The sequence below is a fragment of the Anarhichas minor genome, unplaced genomic scaffold (assembly GCF_050575085.1).
Source record: "Anarhichas minor isolate MPS153535 unplaced genomic scaffold, ASM5057508v1 ptg000136l, whole genome shotgun sequence".
Lineage (NCBI taxonomy): Eukaryota > Metazoa > Chordata > Actinopteri > Perciformes > Anarhichadidae > Anarhichas > Anarhichas minor.
This window is the reverse complement of record NW_027466582.1, coordinates 15929844-15956911: the sequence shown is the minus strand read 5'-3', so window position 1 is coordinate 15956911 and position 27068 is coordinate 15929844. Positions and strand designations below refer to the sequence as shown.

The 27068-nt window shown below is 42.1% G+C and overlaps 1 protein-coding gene across 8 annotated transcripts in view; it reads right to left on the bottom strand.

Annotated features, from left to right (window-relative positions):
• Positions 1-8441: 8441 nt before the first annotated feature.
• The window catches only part of LOC142942123 (heparan sulfate glucosamine 3-O-sulfotransferase 5), a 54021-nt gene continuing 35394 nt past the window's right edge, over positions 8442-27068 (bottom strand). For 4 of the 8 annotated variants that reach the window (XM_076084317.1, XM_076084313.1, XM_076084316.1 and 1 more), the window contains 2 exons: positions 11260-11401; positions 8442-10350 (listed from right to left, as the gene is read on the bottom strand). In XM_076084317.1, the coding sequence (XP_075940432.1) occupies positions 9420-10350; positions 11260-11366 (1038 nt within the window). In that variant the 5' untranslated portion in view covers positions 11367-11401 and the 3' untranslated portion in view covers positions 8442-9419. Of the gene's footprint in view, positions 10351-11259; positions 11402-17232; positions 18966-19041; positions 20880-27068 lie in introns of those variants that run through there. The other 4 variants (XM_076084318.1, XM_076084319.1, XM_076084320.1 and 1 more) reach the window with 2 other exon arrangements.

Here is a 27068-nt window from a genome sequence, read left to right as displayed (position 1 = left end):
CGAAGCTCTCTGCAACCAGTATGTGGTAATCTCATCTCAAGTGCAACCATGACTCATCAGTAATGACAAAAGAGGAAGTTTAACAATCCTTTCAAGACATGACTACAATTGTTTTTTTTTTTAACCTTAATTATGGATATTTACAAATGTCCCACTGGGCTATATGCAGACATAACATGGAACTGTTGAATGCAAAGGATAAGTCACAGTAGCTGCACAGGGATCAGATTATACACTCAGACTTGTACATCCTTAACTCCCTGCACACAATCTCAGAGATTTTAATTAAAGTACACTTGTGTAATGTTAAGTAATGAAATCCACATCAATAGGTTTTGGTCATGGACCTTGGTTTAATGTGTTCTTCTTAGAACAGTGTTAATAGACGTTAGGGCTAACGTATCCCAGTCTCTGAAGTCCCCTTGTATCATTTTATGGCAGACAATTCTGTTCCAGTTACCAAAAATAATAATAATAATCCTCCTACCTCAGTCATGGCTGATGTTCGCCCTCTGTGGCTTCCAGGCTGGCTTAGCAAGAACTTCTGAATGTGGAAACAGTACAAACATTAAGCTAGTGGCTAAAATGAAAGGTTGCTAGCTTTTTCCACTAATTAGCTTACCTCTTAATTAGTGCGCGTGTCAGTCTGTGCCTCATGCCGCTCTCCCTCACACAGGACGAATCAAAACTCGTGACAGTTAAAAAGTTATTTGTCAGCTCCGAAGGCTATATTCCAGATAGGGCCTAAAGTACGGATATTAGCAAACAATTAGGAGACGCTTTTTAATTCGGCATGCTTTAAACTTCACTCATAGAGTCGCTTGTCATTCCCTACGGTCTGCTTCCATTGAACCAGCCCCCGGTGGACGACCGGAGCGAGGACCATTCGAACAGATAAAACGCCATTTTATTACATTTGTGTCGTCCTCTTTGGGTTTTCTGCATGCCGAATGCAACACAATGAAGTGTTCATGTTGTAAGTATCTTAAATTGTGCTTTACAATATCTTAACACTGGTTAAAAAACGCTCCACCTGTGCCGAGCTTGAGATGCTATCTTTTGGGTTAGACCGCCCCCATGTGGCTGCACGTGATCATTACACCGACCTCTCGAGCCCAGACACTCGCTGTGGCTTTCCACCTGTTTGTTTTTAGCAGGAAACGTGGCCAAAATATAACTTTATGCCTGTTACTGATAACAATAACATATCCTTGTGTAATCTTTATTTATTTTTATTTTTATTTACAATATTTGTCACTATTACTGGTATAATGATTTAATTTAAATACATTTATATTTATAGATTTTTTGAATCAATAATAATGTGGTGGGTGGGATGCAGATACTGTATAATGTACAATGCATAAATGTTTAAAAAGCCAATACAAAATATTTTAATGACACTGACCTTAACAGAGCGTAACACACATTTCAAGTAGATATAGCAGAAACGTTTTATTGAGCAATACAACATATTTAAACATGAAATCGTTATAGATCCGTCTGTGGGTAAACCTGCAAATGGTAATGTTATTTTCCATACACTTCAGAGCTACTTTGACAAAATAAAAAGTGTCTGAGAGCTACTCACAGCACCAAGTTGCACATCAGGCAATAGCAGACATCATTTCTGTCTTATTTTTATGGTCCTTTAACGGTATTTCAGCCACCGCAGTCATCGCCTCAAAGGGCTTTTTGTGTTTCTTTAGGATGTGCGCCACTAGCCGAAAAGTCCCCTCATGAGTTGCTGAGGACTTTGGTGTAGTGGCCCCTCGATGTTACATCTTTTAACGGCTGACACGCTCACGACGCAAATGAGCGAAACACATTTTTCATTCAAATTATTTAAAAAAAGAAAAGAAAAGAAAACTGCGTCACTGACGACACCAAACTTCAACGCAACGTAACTCATTTAATTGAATGCCGATTGGCCAATAATCATTTTGTGTCCGAAGGGGGCGGGACATCTGTGAATTTGATTGGTTGGAAACTTAAAAACAGGTTTACAAAGAGACTTTGCGTTCTGAAGTTCATGTGCATGTTCTTTGAACCTTTTATGGAGAACACTGCTTTAGAGACCAACTTAAGGGAACCGTTGGTCTAATCACACTTGAGATTTTAATCATACACAGAACAATGTTCAGCTGTGGAAACCGATTTTGTGTGAGTTTTAATCAGACTTTGAAATAAATAAATTAGCATACAAGGAAGCATGCTATTTGTTATGATCCATCCTTTCATCCCGCTGCACTGCAAACACAGCGATACAGTCTTTCTCTGTCTGTGTCCTGCACATGTACACGTGTAAAAAGCTGATTTGAAACATATAAATGGCAGAAAAACAGGTGTTCTCAAGGAAAAATCTAGTTCCAGCAAATGGGTTTCTCTAATCCACTTTCCTGATTACAGAAACCCGGTTTACAGAAACCCGTTACTGCAGAAAGCCCCACAGTAACTGGGTTACTTCAGTACATAAGAGCACACAGCCAGTCAGGTGTGAAATAGCGCTCGGTCTCCGTGTCCTCGTCCACGGTGTCGTCCGGGACGCCGTCCTCCGGGATGGCCTGCATCTGAGCTCCAGGGGCACGAGGCGGCATCCGCAGGTTCTCAAACAGCCGCTGCCCGAACAACAATTTAGAACCATCATCGATTCAACTGTTACATGGACACAGGGATCATTTTGTTTTCATCCTTCACTGAAAGTGCTGAACAACTGATGTGCAGCTTAAAGTCGGGCCCGACGTACTCAAAGTACTCATTGCACGGCACTTCTGCAATAGAACCGTCAACGAGCGAAGTGAGCGAGCCGAGCCACGATGAAAAAACGTGGGAGATTTACACGCCGCAGATAAAACAAGGTGTCACATCATCTGTCGTTTTGGGAATGAATGTCTGTTAACGTGATTCACTGGGGCTTCATGACCTATACGCTGATCCTCGCTGAGCAGAGGATGGATCGGAGCGAGCCGGGAGTTCCGTTTAATGTCCTAAAAATCCCATTAAGAGAACCGCTGGCCCATTCGACGTCTCTCTCCTGTTACACACACTCAGTGGAGGAGAGACAGTCTGCCGAGTCAGCTCCCTGCAGGGAAAGGTAGCAATCAGAGGTGAAGTCATAAAACATTCACTCACCACTGACCCCAAGACCCCCCCCCAAATACCACAGGCTAGGTGCTGCAGACATTCAAACTTTTGGGGATTCATACATTGGGGGACTACAGAGCCCGGTCGATGTCATGGAGGAAAGAGAACTAGTCATTAATCATTTCAGCACACTAACTGACAGAGAATAGCTTTACGCATACTGTGGTTATTTTATTTACATCAGACTGAGGGATGTCAAAGACAACAGATGTCCAAACTAAACGACAATAGATCCAACCAGCTCCTTTACATCGTTTGGCAGGCTGCCGCTAACGCTAAAGGTATTTACACAACGGGGGCGTGACGAAATGAACAACAACAAGAAAAAGGCAAAATACTTTGCATTTCAGGCTTTTATTGTGAAAGATGAGAGTGGACCGAGTGGATCTGGCCTGCGCTGAAAAGGGGTAATGAAGTTGGCCTTGTTGCAGCTTCTTTTGCTGTGTAATATTTGCGTTCTGTGTGAAAGTGCTCGAGACAAAAACTGTAGTTCGAAACAATATATCAACGTGCAATTTAAACAGATGTAAAAAATGCCCTCGGTGTGTGAATTCATATGAACAATCTGTCTTGAAATCGGCAGGAGGAAAGCTAGTTAACGTTAGCTAACGGAGGTTGCATTGAGTTACGTTATGATGTAGTCAACCTATATATTTAGTTTTTTTTTTAAGTATTGGGGAGGAGGTACATTATAACTTTATCACGATGTTATCAAAGTAATCTTGGAAAACTCAAAATTTGAATACATAGTTTGAAGGAGATGTTTTCACAGTTCTAAGGTCTTATAATACATAACTAAAACTACTAATGCTATTAATACAAATACATGTTTTAATCAAAGTAAATATATAAATGAAAATACAATCATTTATTTCTTCGTCAAGGTCAAAAACGTTTGCAGTGGAAATAATAAAAAGACGTTATGACGTCATACTCATGGTTTGAAGATTTGCAACTTTCTCAAGCATAAAACTTAAAACATGTAAAATGTGTTGCTTTCTAATTCCCCCTCATTTCATCGAATGGAAGGACAAAGGCTGAGGCTCACCCTGAGCTCTCCGGTGCTCCCTGTATTTATGGAAGGACACATTCATGACCCCGTCTGTGGTGTAGAAAGGCCTCCTCCACTCCGTCTCCATGGTGGACGTCTGTGTCGATGTACAGCACCCTCTGGTGGTACCTGGGAGAGAGGGACGGCACGGCTCACTGTATTTCCAACCCACAAATCAGACTGCACTTCTGCTCTGATGGAGAATGTCCTTGTGCATGCGGTTACATGCACACGTGCGGACGGACATTATGTGACTTTTGTCGAGCTGTTGGTAAAAAACTCACTTGAGCACCTACTTCAGCTTTTGATTTGTTCATCTAGTATATTTAACGTTAGAAGGACATACTTTGGATTTGAAACCAGAGATGAGTCCTCATGATACTACTTCAGCTCCTCAGAACAGGGGCGGTCTGAGCACAGTAAATGATGACCCTGTTAAAATTATGTGACACTTACTTGTATAGCTAATGACTCATTGTAAAATGTGACACATTTGATTGGAAAATGATTGATATGACCATAAATGACAGGAGTATCGTAGTAAAAGTCTGTAATAAATTATCAGAATTTGCAGTGAGGGTGCATATGTATATATACATATATATATATATATACATATATATATGTATATATATATATCTATATATATATATATACATATATATATGTATATATATATATATACATATATATATGTATATATATATATCTATATATATATATATACATATATATATGTATATATCCGCCACCGGGCGGAGAGTTGGCAGAACTCGAACAAGCCGTCGAACACAGGACGGTCCTCTCTCTCCAACGTTGACTGCAAGATGGAAACAATAAAAAAAATGGATGAATAACTGAAGTGAGCATCAACGGAAGAAGAACGGCAGCTAGTTGTAGACAGTGAAAATAACCTTTTGACAGTATATTGACATCATACCAGCAACATTACTACAGTTTCATATCTCTAGAACATGTCACAGACATTGCAGGGTTTTTTTTTGTGACCATGTATATAGACCAAACAATCAACGTCATGGAATAAATAATCAACATATGTATAGATATTGAAAGTGACTATTACCCACAGCCCTAGTGAGAACCCCATACAAGCAGCCCGCACAGCGCTGCATGTGCTTGCTGAACTTTGACCTGTTGTCTGGCCGTATGGACCGGAGGAACCTGACGCAGTCGTCACTGTGGTATTTGGTCATCTGCTCTGCTGGGGCTCTGTGCCGCTTCTGAAACACAAATCACGGCAGCTGGTTTGACAACTAGAGGATAGAAGACCGCAGCTGTGTTCATGTTTTATTCACACCTCACGTTCCTTTAGAACAGTGCAGCGTACAGTGAAGGATGTGGTTCAATCATTTAGAGGTGAGAAACATACATAGGTCTCCGTTCTCCTGTACAGTCCATAGTTCAGAAGCAGGTTGTGAGTCATCCGGGTTTATGACTGGCCAGGACTGCTTCTGTCACGCGTCCTGTAACATTATTAAATGCACTCTTAATAATCAGTAATATGTTAATGAATATTCCCAGGGTAAGGAGGATGTAAAAGTGTGTTTCATGTCATGACTGGATTATTTGGCAGGGAGAACATTAAATGGGAAAACGAGTTAAAGCAACAGTTGAATGATTTATTTCTCTCCCTGGCTGCCTGTCTTGTATCGTGGACAAAGTGCTGATACAGCTGTTCACAGCGGGTTTTTTTATTCCATCGCCAGAAAGAATTTTTGGAGTTCTTATGGAGTGAAGATGTATATGCTGTAATCTACATTAAAAAACGTAATTCAAAGTCTGTCACATATTTATGGCCGGAGCGCACTGAGTGACTTTCCCTCTCTGTCTGTGGCTCTCAGCCCTTACCCCACTGGTTCCTATCACTTACTGTAAATAGTTCTCTTTTTTAAATAGGGTTTGTAATGCACATTACTGAGACTTCTTAAAATGTTATGCGGATCATGAATACCATTTCATCCATGATTTCCCCAGGTCCCCAACTCTTTTTTTAAAAATCATAAACATTTCATCCTTTTTTAAAATGATCTATTCTCTTCTCCTTAGTGGTGCTTCACAGGTAATATTGTATGGATACCCATGTACAGACACATACTTTATACACTGACATATTGTATCCACCATGATGACAATTTCTGTAGATGTGCCATTCTGCTCTGGTTACAAATGACAGTTTGCTGACTATGAGTGTGTATGAACAATTCTATACTAAAGTTAAAAACAGCAAGGCCAGGCCATTGTGACACCTTCTGGCCCTGCACCACTGCAAGTTAATAGGAACGCCAGGTCAGCAGATACCGTGACTAATTATGTCCTCGTTGACCTGAACTGCTGACTTAAAAAAAAAGAAGCGAATCCTCCTGGGAGGAGGGCAACATAAAATTTGACGGTCATGAGGACTGTTTCCTATACAGCGAAAGAGGGGTGAACACTGAGTCCACTGAGTCAACTACGCCTGTGCGCATTGTGCGTGTCATAGTTACGCATTTCGCTTTGTGGCTTTAAAAAACATTTACTTTGACTCTCTGGGTCGAAAGTTTGCCATCACTCCCATGTATTCTTTATAGGTCTGCATAAATACCATGGGGCACAAAGGCTGGCCCATGATCAGTTATGCTAAGCACGTTGACGTCTAGCTATAATTACAACGACATTACCGTGACTTTATCCTTAGTTTACGTTATTTTCTTTGTGGCCTTTATACTGCTCACCACACGTAAAGATATTTAACATATGAGCGGCTGTATAGAGAGTATCAATTTCAGTAATATTAGATACAAAGTATCAACATGTGCTTGCCACGGTTATGTTGAAAGTAAATGTTGCTTCTTCCCAAGTTGCTCCGACAGAAAGCAGGCAGGAATCCACGGCACTTTATTTTGCTGCTGCTACGCAACACTAGGTGTCAGCAGCATCCTGTCTGTTACATGATAATCCACAAGCGAGAGGATATTTGTCCCAGAAATCAACTGGTTTCCCCTACACTGAAATTCTACGTGTCTCAGGTTTACTGTGCGTCCAGTAATGTATCATGAGCAATGCAAGCACAACATCAAGTAATCCAATAAAGGGCTTAAAAAAATAGATTTTGACACTATAGTTCCTCAAATTGTGAGGCCCCTGTCTTTCAGAGGGGCTTGAAATTCGCAGTGCACTGTGTTGGTGCAGTTGTGATAGAACATACTTTGAAAATGTTTTATGAGGAAGGAAATGTACACGGCACTTTGTTTGTTAGAGCTCAAGGATACAAACAATGGGGTTTGTTGAGTAACACCTGACTAAATATAACTTTTGTTAGTTTAGAAGAAAACGCCACAGGGCCCCAAAATGAAAAGAACATGTTTCACATTTCGAGGAACATGCTTATTTGCTGTCTTTCTCAGAGTGAGATGTGAAGGTTGATACCACTCCGGGTCGTCTGGATCATCAACCATCCTGAGATCTCGCTCTCTCCTGACTGTCGGTGCGTCATTTTCACATGTTCGATCTGGATCTTTGTCCTGATAGCTGCCTGACATCCTACTGGATCCATTTTCTTCATATATGTTCTTCAATCTTTCAATATACTGTAATTTGATTACCGTTGGGTGTTTCTTTTATCTATTCTATTTCATCTATTTACTGAGGTTAAAAGTTTTTCTTTTTCTGAAGCGAGGGTTTAAGGACAGAGTGTCCTATTCTGTACAGGTTGCAAAGCCCCTTGAGGCAAATTTTTGATTCGTGATATTGGGCAAATTGACTTGACTTCCTCTCATGTCTGTGTGTGTTAAGCACGGAAGGTAGCATTAAAGGTGACACATCATGCTAATTTTCAGGTTGATACGTGTATTTGAGGTTTCTACTAAAACATATTTACATGCTTTAATGTTCCAAAAACACATTGTTGTTCTCATGCTGTCTTTCTGAATATTCCTGTTTTCACCCTCTGTGTGAAACGCTCCGATTTAGCGCCTGTCCCTTTAAGCCCCCTCCTGCATGTGCCATAGGAAGTGGAACCAAATCTCAAAGTTTTCTGATCTTGGCAGCCCACAAACAAACATACTGGGTTGTCTTATTCAACAGTTTTTTGGTTGGTATGCACTCCAGATACCCAAATCTATGTGCACAAGCACTGAAAAAGTCAGTTTTAGGGTGGTCACAACCTTCTCAGCTATTTCCCAAAACGTTGATCTATTCCCATTTACTGGCAAAAGTGAAACCAAAGTGAACAATAAACCAGCTGACAAATGTTTACACGTTCTTTTAATTTAACCTTTTTTTTTTTAACAACACACTTATGATACAGAATGAGTATTTGCACAGAAACAGACAAATCTTGCTAATCAGCATAGAATAAACAGTTGGTTTGACGACAATCATCAGAGTACAACCCTCTTTTTTTCCCCAGCATGGCTTTTGTGCCAGGTGTTTTGCAAACCAATGAAAGAGCTGTAAGGGCGAGGAACCGACATACGTATGTTAAAAAAAAAAAAAACTTGAGTTTTAAATGCTTTCCAGGTTTGAGTCAAGCTTGAAACACTAGATCCTATTCTAACGAGTCTGTTCTGATCTTCAGACTGGGTGCCGTGTCGGGAAGGAAAAGAGGTGACCTTCTAATGGATTCATCACAGCAGGAATTGAAAATGAATCGCAGCCAAAACTAATATGAATAGACAACAGAAGACGACTAACACAAGAGTGTAGGCTGTTAAAAATGGCATCTTGATTGCTCATGCAAATTTGGTCAAATAAACAACACGAGGGGGAACAAATGAACAATTAGGTTGTTTATCAAATATCATTTAGTCATCTTTTGAGGTGTTTTATCGGGAGAAAAAGCATCACACATAAAGCTTATCTTAACAGCGTGAATGTCAGCGTTTGATAGTCTTTTAAAGAGCAAACAAAAAAATAATCTCTTCCGTTCAGTACTGCTTTTTTCCCACTGTATGGGGAACAATGACAGTGACAGACAGGTGAATTAATTTGCAAGATCAAGCAAACTGAATCTTTTAGTCAAACCATCAAAGTATTTTGTTTTATTTTCACACACGTACAAACAAACTCACATCAAGTCCCTTTTATATTTGGTCACACTGTCATTCCTGTATTAAACTCAAAGTGCTATTAATATTTTTATTTGAGATCTCACAGCTTGGCATTTCTAAAAAACAAAAACAAAAAAAAACACCAAAAGAATCTCATTCGAGAAGTCCAAAGCCCGTCACGGCCAGTTGAACGTCCTACCAGTGATCTGGTAGAACTTCTGATTGAAGGGGTGAAAGAACTTCTGCAGTTTAGTCGCCACCAACGGGTCCACCTCTGGATGGATGCGGCCCTTGCTGCCCGCCAGGCACTTGTTGAAGACAATGTTAAATCGCAGGCAGTAAAATCCCCTGGTGGCGTTGAAGTACAGGTTGTACTGGCTGATTCTCGAGGGCAGGTTCAGGAAGCGCTCGACAAGCTGCAGCTCCGGCAGCGGGTCCGTGATGAGGCGGTCCCCGTCTACGATGTGGAACTGCTCCACGGGGAAGTACTTCAGCCAGCGCTCCAAGTGTTTGGTGTAGATGCTGGTCCGCACCGCTTTGTACTTTGTGTTCACCTCGCAGGTGCCGGAGTCCACGGCCAGCTTCTCGAACTTGTGGTAGGTCTTGTTTTTGCGCTCCTTGCCCTCCAGCACTTGCGTGTAGTCGGACACCGCTCTGGTGGTGGGCTCGCGGACGATGATCAGCAGCTTGATGGAGGAGTTCATCTTGAAGATGCGTTCGGGGACCTCCTCCGTGATGAAGTAGGCGGGGCTCTTCTCGATGGTGATCTGGTGGGGGAAGGAGAAGGGCATTTTCTCCCGGTACCAGTCGATGCCCCGGGCGTAGTTTTGGTCATTGTCGAAGAAGTGGATCTCCTGCGAGGCCTTGACCACCGCCGGATGCAGGTTGAGCATCTCCAGAAGGGCGCGGGTGCCCCCCTTGCGCACCCCGATGATGATGGCCCGCGGCAGCTGCTGGACCAGGTTGTGCAGGCGGATTTGCTCTTTGGTGGCATTGCCCTTGCGCAGTTCATGGAGCAGGCCGCGCTTAAACTGCAGGGTACGGAGAGGGATTTGCTCTGGCTCAGGAGGGGACAGTCGGCTCTCAATGGGGCAAATGGGCTGTAGCCTGAAAGAGACAAAAGCAAAGAAAAGACATCCTCTCAACACTGTTAAAACGTACTCACTTCAAGAATCATTAACTTCATTTCAAAGAAACTCTTTGTCGTGTTTCTTATGTAAGTTCAGCAACTACTGTCCATGCCAATAAGATTTTGCACAAAAATACATGCCATCTGTTTCATCTGATATGGGGTCTCTGCAAAAGAAATCTCCATCTCCTGAAGAAAATAGTTTGTCTTTTATTGAAGCTTGAAAGCTTGAAAATCTTGTTTTTTTTGTCAACCAGAAGCGACACAAGAGGTTGGAGTTCATCCGGACTCTGAATAAGACATTTGCAAGTGACTAAAATGTTAAAGTTAACTTCATCAACTGAAAGTTCTGAGACAAAAACACGGACAACTCCCAGACTGGACAAGGACCTGTCAATCATAAGGTAGCTACGCCCCTAAATCATACTCTGCTTTATGATCTATTTGACTCTAAATGGACCATAATTTACTAAATGAACATCATGCTGTATTGAAGAAGACTTGAAACTAGAGATTGAGACCATAAACTCATGTTCACAATGTTTACTGAGGTAATAAATCAAGAGAGAAGTAGAGTCATTTTCTCATAGACTTCTATACAACCAGAGGAGTCGCCCCTTGATGGCCATTAGAAAGAATGCAAGTTTAAGGCACTTCTGCATTGGCTTCACTTTTCAGACTGGGAGGTTGTCACCTGGTTCAGACTTAATAAGCTGCAAATGAATTGCTCTTCATTGGCTTGATAAAGTTGTCTGGATCTGAACTTCTCGTGAGAAGGAGCACATTTAAACAACTCAATGAAGTGGAGGATTGCCTGTATTGAATCCCTAATTCACGAAACTCTGTTCTAGTAATCAGTGAATTGTGTTGTGACAGTGATGACTTACCTATCCAAGGTCCCAACCCTGGCCACGAGATAGAGGACACTTCCGATAGCGAGGCTGCCCAGAACGAAGAGCTTCTGTCTCAGCAATGCCTGCTGTTTGAATAGCATGGCCCTCCATCAATCTTCAGGACTGCGTCTTCAGCCTGCAGAGAGCAGAGTACATAAACCACTAATCACCAGGGGAAGAGAGACAGCCTAATGTTTATTAACACACACTCAATCAAGTCTTACAAGTGATTAAGCCACACTCGCGCTCGCCTGAAAAGTGCTGCAGTGCTATTAGAGAAAATGCTCATTCACCATCCACCACTTTGTTGCACTCATTAGTTTATCAGTCAAGAATCAGATCTGATCCAATGTACAGGTGTGCTGTGTGAGGGCGAATAACGGCATCAACCTGTCACATTTGAAAGTGGTAAGTTTGGCATATATTTATGACACAAGACAAAGGCTCTGTAGTCCGAACCAAGAATGCTATTTTTGAAGTAATGAAAGTCGATTCCAAATGAGACACTATCACAATCTCAATACAGAAAACATATAAGAATGCTTTTTAAAGGGGAACACCACCTAAGTTAAGAATTCCAATAAGTTATTTCAATGGCCTCGGGAAGTCCAATCCATATTATTGATACTCACTATACAAGTATACTGTAGGTGTCAACTTTGTGATGACATCAAGTATAAAGTGTGCAGCTGCTCCACAGACGATGAATGGGAGATTGATTTTGTCATTTATTTATACCCAAATGAGCTTTATTTCATTTTAGTGTTAGCAAATATACATGGATACTCAGAACATCTTTGATGACGGGACACATTTGAGTTTTAGCACGTTAGTTTTTGGAGAGAATTGCTCATGTTAACTTATATTTTTGACACTTTCTTAGACCACAGTAATAACATGTATGATGGTAAATTATAGTATCTAAACTCATTCTTTTTTTTAAATCTTCTGTTATTTAATATGGGACCCAATCCTAGACCTTAATGCAATCTTGTTTTCTTCTTGACGACGTACTTTCAAATCTTCATCCCTAAACATTTTCAGACAACCAGTACAGATGTAAACATTATGTTGATGTTAATGTCCCTTTTGAGCTTTGAAGAAAATGAAAGAATTCATGTCTTTATCCAAGAGAGGGCACTACACCCTCTCATAAAGATGCAGCACAGACATATTTGTCTCAGTGTAATTAAAGAAAAGACTTTCGTCTTCTTTTTTTCCCCGCAGATCGATACCTGAGCCCTTTCCGCATCTGCACGCTTATCACGGTGTGACTGGCTAAATCACATTATGGAGTAACAGATCCATACAGAAGTGGTAGCGTTATAACAAAAGGGCCGACTGCACTCTACTGCCTACCATTACCAATAGAGCAGATCCTCTGGAGCATCTCATAAACAAGTAGAGCAAGCTCTTGACCCCAGTGTGACTGGAAAACATTTCACTCATATTGCCTCGTGGTGACTTCTGAAGGGGACCAGCAGAGCAATTGCAATTTCATCCGTCTGACAAAGCGGAAGAATAAAGCCAGTTAGCCAGGGGCCAGTCTCGTGTTGGTAGAGTCCCATTTAGGAAAGAAATGTTTTTCATTACAGCCTGTCTCTAAATCAAGCGGGAGCTATAAATTAAATTGCTTCCAATGGAAACAAAGTCTGTTTTTGTTTGTGCCAAGACACTGATAATAAAGTAATCTACTTTCTTTCAGAGTGTGTTTTCAAGAACATCTTTGAAACAGGAAGACTATTAAACATGTGATCCTCAAAAATGTTTACCTTTAAGATGGTTTTTAACCTTAACAGAACCAATTTCAGAAGCCTTCATTATAAAACTGTTTGCAAAAGGGGCGGGCACTTTCAAAACAAAATACGTGACAGCTAATTGGATGAACCATCTGTCAATCAAACTGTTGCCGAAGCCAGTCCGTAGAAGAGCGAAAACATCTTTTCCATCGAGTGAAGAAAATTCTCTACAGTTCTGATACGACTGATGCTATTGCAGCATCTACGCTAACCTCGCTCGGAGCCGCCATTGTTGTGGAGAACGACAATCGCCTCGCGGTGTCTTCTCGCACACCTATGCCACACCAGTAACTACCAGTAGCTCCTCACAGGATGCTGATTTGTCCGAGCTCTGGCTTACCAGGCCTCAATGAATGGAGGAAGATCAAATACAAAGATTATTTATTTCCAGTTCGCAACGTCTGCTACAGCCTCACGTAGCATTTAGCGTCAACTTCTGACCAAACTACAATGTAGCTGACAAGCTGGCGAAATTTCAAAAGTTTTCAAGTCACTTGAGAATTGAATGGAGACATGGCTAGATTCTTGTTTTGAAGACTAAACAGTCAAAACTCTTTTGAAAAATAGAAACTCTTTTGAAAGGCTATCGATCGGGCATGTACAGAGACTCAGGTCTAACCAGACACGACTCTGTTGTACTAATGAACAGTGAGTACCCTTAGCTGCACCTTCTTCATGACTTATTTATAAGCAAACGAAATTAATTGTTTGCCCTGTCAAGGAGCTGTGCCAGGCTGTGAGCACAAGAGGGGGCCCCATACAGAATTATCAATTATGGAGAAGTTATTTTTATAACCTATGTACTGCGCCAAAACCTTTTGTTTAAGGAGCTAACAGAATGTACAGTGGCTGTAGCTGTGTACATCTAGCTGCATTATACAGTTAGATTCAAGTACTTTAGGGAGAATTTCACTTTCCCTCGTGAATGTTGATGTCAATTCTAAAATAGCAGCGTCATTCTAATCTACAGTGCTGGTAAAAGTGTCTCTGAAATGACACCTCTGCTCCTGACAGATAAGATCACCCCTGAAAAGAAAGCGTGGGAGTTGTTTATGTTGTCTATGTAAAGCAGATTCTCATACAGCGTGACCTAAAAAACACTCGGCTGATTTCTCCTTGTCGGGCTTCAAGACAGAGTTATGTTTTGATCGAACAATCACAGGGTGGCAGCTGGGGGAAAGAAGACAAAATGGTGAAATGCCCGGCGTGATGCAGTGACATCCTCAGCAAGGGACGCAACATTTGTCTGAGGGTGCTTTAGATCGAAGTGCGCTGTCAGTAACGATCTGGGGGGGGGTTCTTCATGCAGTACATGGGCACAGGGTGTGTGATCAGAGAAATCAAATAGCACTTGAAAAGTTTGTTTGCCTGGTCCAAATACAGAGGGAGCTGGCATGAGGGCGGGGGATTTGCAAGAGAGCTGCTACAGAACCAAGTGTACAGTTTCACAGGTGCAATAAGCTGCGTTCAGCTGCACAGTCTATATGCCAAAAAGAAACTGACTAGTAAGTATACTCCAAAGCTAAGAAAAGGCTGTTTAGTCTACCCTGAATACAAAAGTGTTGCAAAAAACAAACAACATTCAGGGGCTTTGCTGCTACAGTCTTACTTGGTCTGGTATGGCCTAATATTTGCATCTGTTGTTAGAAAACTGTACATAGATGCGTACATGCTCTATAACTGACATTACTTGGCCAGTTCGCTGACTTTATGACTATTGTTTACCTAAAGCTACGACGAGGAACTGTCTTTTTGTGTTGATTTTGGCGGACCATGTGGATAAAATTGGTATCCGAGCACCAGAGTCCTTATTTTACCGCAGCACGGTCTAATGCTGTGTTCGCCCCACTAGGTTACATACAAGGTCAATGTAAAGACGCAAATGGACACGAGCAAACGCAAAATCGCGCCGACGTGAATACGCAAAATTTGCGTCATTGAAAAATTCCAACTTGCGCGAGGAATTCGCGTAACAATGTGTCGCGAAACCCCATCAGCTTTGAGATTCTCCTTCTGTCATCATGGACGTTCTGCCGTTGTTGAATCAGAAACTATGGAGGAAAAAGATATGTGGGCACCCAGAGCTCTACGATACCTGTGTGTAAATGTGTATAAACCATATGGTACAAACAATAACAACGCTGCCGTATCTACACCTATATGACCTTTTTTTGAGTGTTGATGGAGCTGCTACAATGTTACATAGACTAGCACCGATCGATCCGAGCTCCATTGAGAAAACAAGCATTTTAAAAGTTATTTGCGTGTCGTCTTGTGGAGAGAACGAACAAAACATTAATTCAGACTTTGGCACCAGATGACAAGCATTAAGAATAACGATATAGAAACAGCCAATCTTCTCGCCGATGCTCTTGTTTACTTCTGTAGGTCGTTTATAGGCATCCGTATTACATTGAGACTGTTGATAAGCAGTTCAAAGTTCATTGTAGTAACTTTAATGCTACTGTTTTACCACTATAACAGTATATTTTACCATTCACTATTGTCCTGTAACTGTTCCTCAAAAGTTGCACAGGCCCACTTTAACCTGTGATTGTTACCCCAAGAAAGAATGGAAAGTATAAATGGACCATGAATGTCCTCTTTTTTTCTGGCAATCTTTAAAGTTTTATTTTTCTTTTGTAAAGTTAAAGTTGAAATTCTTGGCCAAAAACATACGGGCTCATCGTCACACATTTATGGAAAGATGATTATTATTTTTCAAGATACCTTGCCACACACACAAATTCATGTGATGGTAGTACAAGACAAAAAAGCAGGGAGATCAACGAAATCAATAGGAATAATCCTCTAGAGGCTATGCAATTTTATGCAAATATGGCAAGCTGTTGCCAACACATCTTGCACATAAGAAGATACAGCATCACGTTTACTTTCTTTGTAGACTGAAGATCTTTTGGAGCCAGATTATATTTCTGATTCAGAGTGTCATGCTGTGCTGCAGTAACGCCTGGCTCAGCAGCCCATCTGTGGAACTTAAAACTAAACTATATAATCAAATCCAAATTTGTACAAAGATTACAGGCCCACCTGTGGCACGCTCCTTTCAAGCAACTCCCAAAAAGAGCATGCTCTTACTTGCTAACAGTATCCATTCGGACTCCTTGCATGCTTTAAACAGAGAATTCAAACTTCTGCCCTCAAATAGGTGATTTAGAGCCTCACCATTTTAACACAACAAGCTGAAGAATCAGTCTATCCTGTAAATCTAAATTAGATCTGAATCCAGAGGAAATAATGTCATATGTTTAACTGTCATGACTGTATTTATTTTTCATGTTCAATTTATGTACATTTCTTGAAGGGAACTGCCAAAGGACGCTCAATTAATTTCAGTGCAAACTGACAATAAAGTATCACATTTTTTGGTATTGTATCGTACACAGGGCTGTGTTTTGGCAAACATCTGGCGATACGATGCTCATCATGATACAGGGGTTACGATTCAATATATTGGGATATATTGCAATTCTGTAACCAAGGAAATATACTGTTATTTTTAAATCTTATTTTAGGAGAATGCCGAGGTGGCCTGGCTTGCATTGAGTTCGGATCTCAGTGAGGTGTGGACAGCCTGTGGACACAATTGGTCTGGCTGGAGCACAGCTGAGACCCGCTGTCTGAGTCCTGTTGACGAAAAACCAACATTTCCTGATTTTTCCGCATCAAAATAAAAGATTTTAAATAACAAATTAACGCAGGACTTTTATTGTGAAGAATTTATGGGCAAATGTGTTTCTCACCGAATTAGCAGAGCTTTGTTAGCGGCTATTCTATTAATTAAGTTAAGTCTACTAATGCTGCAGGGAGAAAGAATAAGCTGCAAAAATAACTGGGACTTTTACTCTGAAGAATTTACAGGAAATGAAATGTGCTTATCCACCATTTTACACAGCTGAGTTCCGATCATGCGCATCTGATCCCAAAAGTCACGTTGAAAAGACGAGCGTAACCACGGCCAATGGGGCACGTACGCTGCTGTCACAGCTTGACCGAACTGGCCTCCATATTTTCTGTCCATATGACTGGTCAGCATGGCACCAGGCACTCTGCTCTGTCTGCCACTTATACGTCAGAAATTCATCCCAAAGACTCTGATATTCTCGTCCACGACGGAGAGCCCCATCCTCTGTAGAGTTGATCTCACCTCTCATCTCAACTCCCGACCTCTACGCGTCTCAGATCACCCATCCACCGTCCCTCTGCCTTCAATACACACAAACAAACTGGGCTGAAATGAAAAGCAGGTCATTTGCCATTCCCCCCCTACCACAGAGTTTTGACCGACATGTGTCTTCATCAATCATAAGAGAGCTCACAGCCGTCCGAGCTAATGGGCTGAGAAGGAGCGCAGCAGAAACACTTTGATAAAAAAAAAAACACGAAGCGATTAGGAAAGTGCTGACGTGCTTTTTTTTGTGTGTAATTAAAAACACTGAAAAGCGATGCTGTTTACAGGCCTGATAACAACTATAATTAGTTTCCAAATACTGGAACATGGGGTATATGAGCTTGGAAAAAAACCCAAAAAGTGGTTATTTGCGGTGACACTGCAAAAAAACTAAAGTGTTTAGTTATCAAGACACTTGCTGTGCTGTGCTAATAATCTGCAGTGCTCTGTTTTCACGTTTTCAGAGGAGTGCACGAGGGCGTTGGTAAAAATAGGCATCCGCAGCTGAGCTCTCATTAGATTCCCTCCTAATCTGCTAGTTCATTGTGTTACTGAAAACACTGTTGTTGGGAAAAGCCTCAAGTATCACACGTACTCTGCATATAAACTGTGGTCCAAGCCGTGAAAACATTTCCAATATTGACCCATTGTATTCTTGTATTCATGTTTACCAGATATTGCTATTAAAGGACAACTGCAGTATTGTGTTTTGTAGTGAAACTGCTTTGCATCACTCTAATTCATGGAGACTATTTCGCCAAGTTACAAAATGTAACGAATTACTAATTATTTAGTAGATTTAGTTTAATGCTGCAGCTGGTAAAATAACTTTTTGTCATATTTGCTCAATCCGTCACTACATCCTGACAGTAGTACATGAGACAGGTACTCTGTGAAAACATCAGGTTCCTTTGGCGCATTTTTTGCTCCTGCTGGCATTTGCGCGAGTCCACCGAGAGAATGTCTGTGAACCGGCCGCCATGTTGAAAACAGTGAAGCCAAAACCTAGCCCCGCCCACCGGCAGGGTCACAAACTTTCTAATCAGCTCCACAGTACAAAAAATATGTTTATCTAGTCCGGTGTTTTCTCTCAGTCAGAGACAAGTGTTTGAGATCCTTTCTGTTAAGCTGAAGCTACAGTCGGCTCACACTGCTCGCCATGAATGACGTCGTCCTTGGTGGAGTTCGCTTTTTCCCGAATCTCTTCAACAGAAAGGTTGGTCTTGATGTCATCATGATCAACAGACATAAAATGACGAATAAGAGCCAAGACGCAAAATGCAATAACTCTCCAATATTTTGGCTATAGACTGGCAGTCACCACAGACTACGTCACACGGCCTTTACAAGTCTGATCCTCTGAAAGTCGTGCACATTCCAAAGACTGTCTGCGATCGAAGATGAAAGATGAAGTCGTCCGCCCATCAATCGCATTTACATGTGAGAAAAAAACCAAAACAAAGTTAAGTATATGCACTGCATTGTGTCTTTGTTAGTGGAAATAGGCTCTCCAAAGTGTGATGGAGACAGAGAGCAGCTGCAGTGCTCTGCGGCTCATACATACTGCTGGAGTCGAGTCAGCTGGAGACGCTGTGGAGGGAGAAGACGGAGAGAGGGGTTGATGAATAATTCACCACTATGTGCTTTATTATTGTTATTGATCTTTGCCTATGCACAAGGGGAATGGTTCTGCTGTTCAGCTTAGAGCTGCGCCCTCCGCTGACCTCCCCTCCACTCCCCTCCACTCCTCTAAATCAGGCGTCCATTTTGTGATATTACACCTACATTATTTATCATCCGTCGCGGCAGATCCCTTTGTCTCCAACTCCAGTCTGGCCAAAGTGTTGTTTACATGAAGCATCTACTGTAGGTAAGAAACAGTGCTGGCTAACACATATTACTAGTTACTTTCATTTGAGTTACAGTTTACAGTATTACAGTATTTGTGCTGAGTAATGCGTTACTGGTTACTTTTGCGCTACTTTCAACAAAATAGCCACTGAAGTACAAATAGGGATTACTAAATGGAAGAGGGTAATGTGTTTGATAGTGCAAATCAAAGCACATATGCTCAAGTTGTTTGCAGTTCATTAATTCAGTGGTTGATATGTGTTCGTGTAGCGTTTTTCTCTGGTATATAAGTGCTGGTAGGCACTGGGGAGCGCTTCTAAGACAACATATCACTCGTAGACTGTACATAAGTAGTGGACATAGTTTTGTGAATTCCCTCATTGGTTTGTAGACTGCACTTTTGAAGCCTTGAGTTCAGCCCTTTTGGCCGCCGCCATCTTGGATTTTTGCAACCAGTGAACGAAAGTGACCATATTTAGACTGCGGAGAATTGGCGCCCTGGTAGCGACACCGTGGGAAGCAACCTGTCAATCACACGGTAGCCCCGCCCTACATCCCCTGCTTAATGGTCTATTTCACACTAAATGGACCATAATCTACTAAATGAACATCATGCTGAATTGAAGAAGACTTGAAACTAGATATTGAGGCCATAAACTCATGTTTATAAAGTTTACTGAGGTAAAAAATCAAGTGAAAAATAGTGTAATATTCTCATAGACTTCTATACAGTCAGTGGAGTCGGCTCCTGATGGTCGTTAGAAAGAATGCAAGTTCAAGGCACTTCTGTCCGAGCAAGGGCGCCGGAAGCAGTGGGGTAGGTACGCAGCTGGCCTGATGTGACGTCGCGGCTGGTCTGATCCTATCGCATCTAGTTTGACGCTGTCTTTTCACCATGACACCCAAATGGGAGGACGCTTGTCCGCATACTTTGTACGGATGAGCTTGTCACCGCTAGAGCAGGGAGTAGTATGTGGGTGCATGGCATGACCGTCGGCGCCAGAACTACAGTGAATATCATCCCCTGGTCCAGGAGATACTGCCAGATGGAGCCCGGTTCCAGGCCCATTCATGCATGGTGCAGCAGCGGAAGTGGCACGGTGTAGATGAATGGAAAAAAAAATCAAAAATCAAAACAATAAACACTTAATTTCAGGTGGTTACTTGACAAAGTGAATGTAACAATATTGCCGAAATCTTATTAGTAACGTGTCATATTACTTACAGCTTTAATGGAAATATACGTATATATATATTACCCCCAATACTGTGAGGAATACACACAGGCACATGTATGCATTTTAGAAATGTACATCTCCTATATATCTGCCCAAATACTTGTATACAAATAATATAATCTGACTTTGCGAACACACACTCACCAGTCTGAGTTCCAATACCAGACCATCATTGCAAAGCTCTCCGCCAAAATGCTGTGCTGCACTTTTAAGTTCAGTAAACTGCCTCTTAATGTCCTTCGTGTGAATGCCAACCCTTCACAGCATGATGAGTACTGTCACAGCATTCGGAGCCGCAGCCACTCGGAAAACAGACACGTAGTCGAAATCCCAGACCTGATTAGCTCCGTGGGTTTGCACCAGGCTCTGCGGCTGCGAGAGCCGTTGACATCTCGTGTAATCCCAGAGCGAGTTAATTACTAAATCTAACAGCGAGCCTTTGCCAGAGTGTGACAGCAGGAACACAACACAAGGACTGAATGTTGAGGACTCAGGAAGGCAGGATCTGGCTTCACTCGCCGGCTGCTGCGTGACCTTCAAACACCAAATGAGACAACAATCAGAAACTTTGAGCTGGGAGACAAACCGGAGGATAACAAGGCTTCTTTCTTTTTTTCTCAAAACCCTGTGTGTAGTGTGCACTTATTCCCATTTCAACACACATCCAGGCACCCTGCTCACAAAGACAAAGGCAAAGACACTCCTTCGAGAGGTTCAGATGAATGACGAGAGAGAACATACAGCTGAGTACATATCACTTCAAACATTCTGCCATCATCGTGATCCTCTCCCCTCTTTGCTCTCTGCTTTTGAGCACATGATGCCAAAAGGGAGTACAAACATAGTACATCCCAAGATAGGCCAGGGTTGAATGGAAAGCATGGACACACTTGAAACAGCATCGTGTGTTGTACTGACACCAAGAGGAATCTTTTTGCATGCCTGATCCTTCTGCTGATATGTCCAGACCTCCTGCATTCATCGAGTCCAAAAGGCATGCACCCAGCATTCAGCGGTGTAACAGTTAATATTGTAGCGAGCAAAGGACAGGGAACTGTACCCAGCATGCCATTCTGCACATACCCAGCATGCCGTTCGGCCGTGTAACAGTTCATATTAGGCTCGCCTGGAAAGTGGACGAGAGCAGGCGGAAGCAGCAGGGGGCGTTGACAAAAACCAAGTTGGACAGTTTTCAGCTGCCTTTTAAGAATAAACAGAAAGTCAAAGAAACAGTTACTTCCTGTTAGATCCGTCCTGTAGGCTACTTGTAGTTTGCAGACCTTTTATGGATTTATTCATACGTTTGTAAACATATATTTATGTGGAAATGTGCGTGTATCTGCATTGTATCCTATCCTTTGTTCTTTTTATTTCTGCCTGTGAAACACTTTGCTGCTCGCTTTGTATTATATGAATAATCTTTATTATTATCAACCACACAAGATATGTTTTTAGATTAAACCTTCATTGCACAACATGAGACTAGTAGGCAATAATCGAGCATTAAATATTACAATTACACAGAAAATAGGATTTTCTACAGAACGTGTGTTTGCTGTCAAATCTAAGAGCCAATCAGCTCTTTGATCTGTCGACAGCCAGGCGTTTCCCATCATGCCCTGGGGTCATGCAGTCGGTGGAGAGCAACTGCGACGCCCGGCTCTAAAATCTGCGGCCGCCTCGCTCTCTTGAGGTTATCGTTGACCACGTGTTCATGACGTCAGAGCAAGTCGGGATCAAGTCGGACACAAATCTAACCGGCATGCATTGTGCGCCGATCGCCGGTGATCGATTCTGTGCAGGACTGGCTCATCTCGAACGAGCCTAATGTCATATTGTCGCATGCAACGGAGAGCGGGCTTTACCCAGCATGCCATTCTGCATGTGCCCAGCATGATGCTCGGCGGTATAACAATTCATATTGTTGCAAGTGTCGCAGAGCAAGCTGTACCCAGCATGCTGTTTGGCCGTGTAACAGTTAATATTAGCATATTGTTGCAAGCGACTGAGAGCGGGCTGTACCCAGCATGCTTTCAGTGGTGTGACAGTTAAAATTACAGCTATATATAGTGAGATGTACATAATACACAACTAATGAATATGTACTGTTGATCTCCAGAGGCTCAATTTTTGCACAGTTTTACTGTAAAAATATCTTCACCCAAAACGCCGTATGTTGCTAATTCGTGCTCTATACTTAATATAGAATGTCAATTGCAAACAACTGAATGTAATCAGGTATGTGTACAATGCATCATCTCTGACAGAGCATCCCAATAAGGCCTATTAGGGACAGGCAGATCAATACTGCAGGATCAACACTTCGACAATCAATAGCTACCAAGCTGGGTGGCTGCATCACTTTCAAACCTTTTCACAACCTTTGTATATTTGTGCCTGACAGCCGCCTTGACATATTTAACTGGCCAGTAACTGGTCTTTTTTTCCTTTTAGAAATTGTATTAAATTAAATTAATTTCTTAATTAATAAATGATTGGTATTGTGTTGAATTAAAAACGATTGGTGTCGCCCATCATTATGGCATATGTTCAACATTGAATTCCTCAAAGTTTATACAAACATAAATGAGCAAAAAATGTGCGAAGATGTATTTGAAGAATTCCTAATTAATCGCATGTGCCATATTACTAAATGTAGATAACAGTGAGTAAGTAACATAATGACGGTTGTGATTTGAGATGATTCCACCAGGGTACTTTTTCTGTTCTGTATCTACCAAAAAGTTATTGTTTTTACAGTAAATAGAGACCGGTATTCTAAATTTCTGTGAGATGCAGCTCTGAAGATCATGTCTGAACTTGGAAAGTATCCCATTTAGCCTCGCTTCAGCCAGGTGTCACATTTCATTCTTTCACCAGCTATTTCCAGCAGGCTTGTGACTGTCTATTTTGAGGCTGATGCGATTGTGCTCTTCCTGTCACATCTTTCCCTTCGAGATCAAGAAAGAAGGCCTGTTTTTAGCTTTAGAAAAAGAAAAGTGTGCTAACGGGATTCATTAGCGGAAGGCATGTGCTGTGGTGAAAGCGGAGGCGCTAGCGAGGACATGTGTGTGTATGTGTGTTTGTGTGATGGGGAGGGGCTCTCCGATCGCTCCACCTGTTGGGAGAATCCTGAATCACATCAGGTACAAACACCTGCGAGCGGAGAGGTCTCCGGAGCAGCTGCTTGCGTCTAGCATCTGCAGAGCCCACTACCCCCCAAACCCCCACCCACCGCATACCCTCCTCCAGAGGAGACACTGGTGTCCTAACGACCAACCGGCTCCATGTTCTCCTCGGTTTCTTGCAGCTCCAGGGGTGGAGCAGGGAGCTGTTCGGTGTCTGGTTCTGGCCCTACAGGCACACTGACAGACAGGCGGGGCGGCGTTGCCGGTGCCCTCTGAGCGCTGCTGTTTGCGTCGGCGCTCAATTCCCAGCACTCGCCGCAGCAGCTTGCCTCCATAGCTTCAGCTCATCTGATTTTCTTCCATCACCCTGATGTGCTGTTGTTCCCCACGCTGAGCACAGCTGCCTCTCCTCACCGCATACTGGCAGGGGATGCGACAACAACGGGCATCCTTCCAAACACTCGCTTGTCAGCTCAAAACATCTATTTCCAAATATGCGGAGGAAGCCGGATTTACTCGGATCATGAGTAGTCGGCACACTTCTTGAACTTCCACACTGTGGTCTAGACACTGTGTGCTATAATGATAGGCCCTGTGAAGTACTGTAAGCACTTTAACTGGACATTTTACCACCCACACAGATACATGTTTATTCTACTACAATGCGACAATGCCTGATGCTTGACTGCAAAAGTGGCTCTTCAATTTAAAGAGGCCCTACTAGAGAAACTCTTCATTTGTGTCTGTCAACATGAATGTGTATCATTTTGAGTGGTGAAATAAAAAATATACACATATATTACATTTTTACAAAGCTATTTAAGACCAACTTTTTTGAAGAAATGGTTTTTCAACGGTTCTTTGTAAGACTAAGGTTTTCATTAAGAAAAAAGTTCTTCAAGGATGGTTGAAAGCAAGAGTGTTAAAAGATCTTCCTGACCCACCCCCCCCAAAAAAACTGTGATCGTGAACCATGATTTTTGTAGTTGCGCATCACCACTTCAGCCCTTTAGGAGCCGCATGAGGAACCCTGGGTGGGTTCCAGATGAAACCCTTGGATAATAAAAGCGTTCCCGTCAGAACCCCCAGGGTAGGACATAGATGAAACCCTTAGAATATGAAAGGGATCTTGGTAGAATCCCCAGGGTCGGTTCTTGTTAGCACCCTTTGAAAGTGGAAAGGTTCTGAGTAGAACCTCCAGAAAGGGTTCTGGGTGGAAACATTACACATTAAAAGGGTTCTCTGTAGAACTTCACATAGAGCGTTAAGTGTGGAACCTTTGTCAGATGGTTCTAGGTATAACCTTTTGTTTAGGGTTCTAGGTAGAACCCTCTGAAAGGGTAGTACTTTTAGGTTCTACCAGGAGAAAAGCAGAAGAACCCGAAATAGTTTGAGTTAGCACCTTTCTTTCTAAGAGTGATAGTCAAGATATCTTCACACAGCCATGGACTTCAGAACTCCAGAACAGCATGAACCTTGGAAAGTCACTCAATGAAATGCCCAGGTTTGTCCATCATATACATTTCACCAATTTTTCCATCGCCCATCAAAAGTCAGAGAGTCAGAGTGTTAGATTATCGTGATTTTCTGATTGGCCAGAAGTTGATTACTATTGTCAAGAGACAGGTGGTACATATGGCCCAACCGGCATGTGGACCTGTGACCTGTCGCCAAGCACCATTAGCTTGGGTAGGTGCCAGGCTGAGTAGTGATCTCATTCTGGGGTTAGGACCCCACTTGTCTTTTTTCGAGCAGTCTCTGCATCCTGACTCACCTACACTTTAATCAACACTGTCCTGCCACTGGATCAAGCTGGATCAGAGCATGAGTCTGAAACCATGTAGTTATTTCTCTGTTTAATGGAAGTTTTCTCGCGCAAATCACATTCACAATGGCAGCGACATTACCCCAACCACAAAGCAAGATTAACATACATGTCCCTCTCCAAACACATTCTCTACAACTTCGAGCTATCTGAGAGGATCGGACAACTTTCGACTGCAGTTTGAAGACAGTTTGAACACACATCAGATCAAGAAGCAATGAGCAAATGCGCAGCAATGGTAAGATGATGATATATCATTATTATAAGTTTATGTAGGTTACAAAAAAGTTCTGCAGCTACAGTATATTAAAATGGCTAACATTTTAAACACTGCTTACCATGACTGCATACGCTTTGCTGATTGACTGAGTGAGCTCTCAGTGAGGCTTAACATTCACTCAATACATTCTCTATTAACTAGCTGCACAATGGTGGGATCTGATTGCATGTTCAGTTCATCAGGTGCATGAAGAAACATTGATTCATACAAAGATATAGTTCAACATTTTGGAGAATACCCTTATTCACTTTCTCTCCAAGAATGAGATAAAACAATTTCAATAAATTTCATATCTGTATGTTAAATGTAGAGCTGGAGTAAGGACGTCGTTAGCCTAGCTTAGCATAAAAACGGGTAGCAACAGCCTGTCCACAGTCCAAAGCTCAGAAAGTCCTTGAAACCATCATTTGTTTAATCAGTACAGAAAAATAAACTTAAAAGCAACAATTTGTGGTTTAAGAGAGAGTTATGTGCTGGGACTATTTCTTAGCAAACACCACCTGGGCACAGTGACTTTGTGTGTTGCTCTCCAGAGTCTGGTTGTCACAGTGAGTTTGCTTGGTTCGATACCATCATAGCTGTACACCTCTACTAAAACCTGTGCTCACCGACCACATCTGGCAATCTTCACTAGAACACTGCACAGAATTGCTGGGCATATGGATACACGAGTCCCAGCAGGTAACTTCCCCTAAAACCACAAAATTGTTATTATGATATTGTACTCAGACAGAAGACACATTTTCACAAGTGAGCTTTAGAGGTGTTGGTAGGTATATTTTAAAACGTTGAACAGAGACATGCCAGCTGCTGCCAACAGCTTCCAGTCTTCATGCTACACTAAGCTAATCACGTCCTGACTACAGCCAAGGAACCGATAAAAAAGAACGGGTCATTATGTCATTCTAATAGAGTGCTGCAGGAATGAGTCCAGACAGACAAAGGGACAAGTATCACCATAAAGATCCAGATTTCTAGATGCATATCAAAGATTATCGAGAGAGCTGGCTAACGTATTGATAACAAAGATGCTCCATTACAATGAAATGCATATAGAACACTACCGTCCAGAGACGTAATGACCATTCCTTCTTTTATAGGCTCCTTGACTCCAGCAGCGTCCTCAACACACATAGATATCGATCCTCTCATCTGACACTTGGAAAGAAAGTGAACAAGCTTATTTACCAAAATCTCAAACTCTACCTTTGAAATTGATATGAAGACACAACTCGCGGCTGAAGTAAAGCTCCCCCGTTAAGAACTCAGACAGCAGGTAAGCCAAATCCCTCTCTCATCTCTAAATATCTGTTTGTGAATCTGTCTCAGTTGGCACACTAACACCTGATCATCTTCCGGAACAGCAACCGCCTCTTTCCCAAGATCCAACCGGAGATAGACGACCAGGCTGGGTGCTTTTATTTGGCTCACACAGATGAGAAGAGTAATAAGGAGACCAGATTTGTTTTTCTCTTTATCAGCAAATTGTG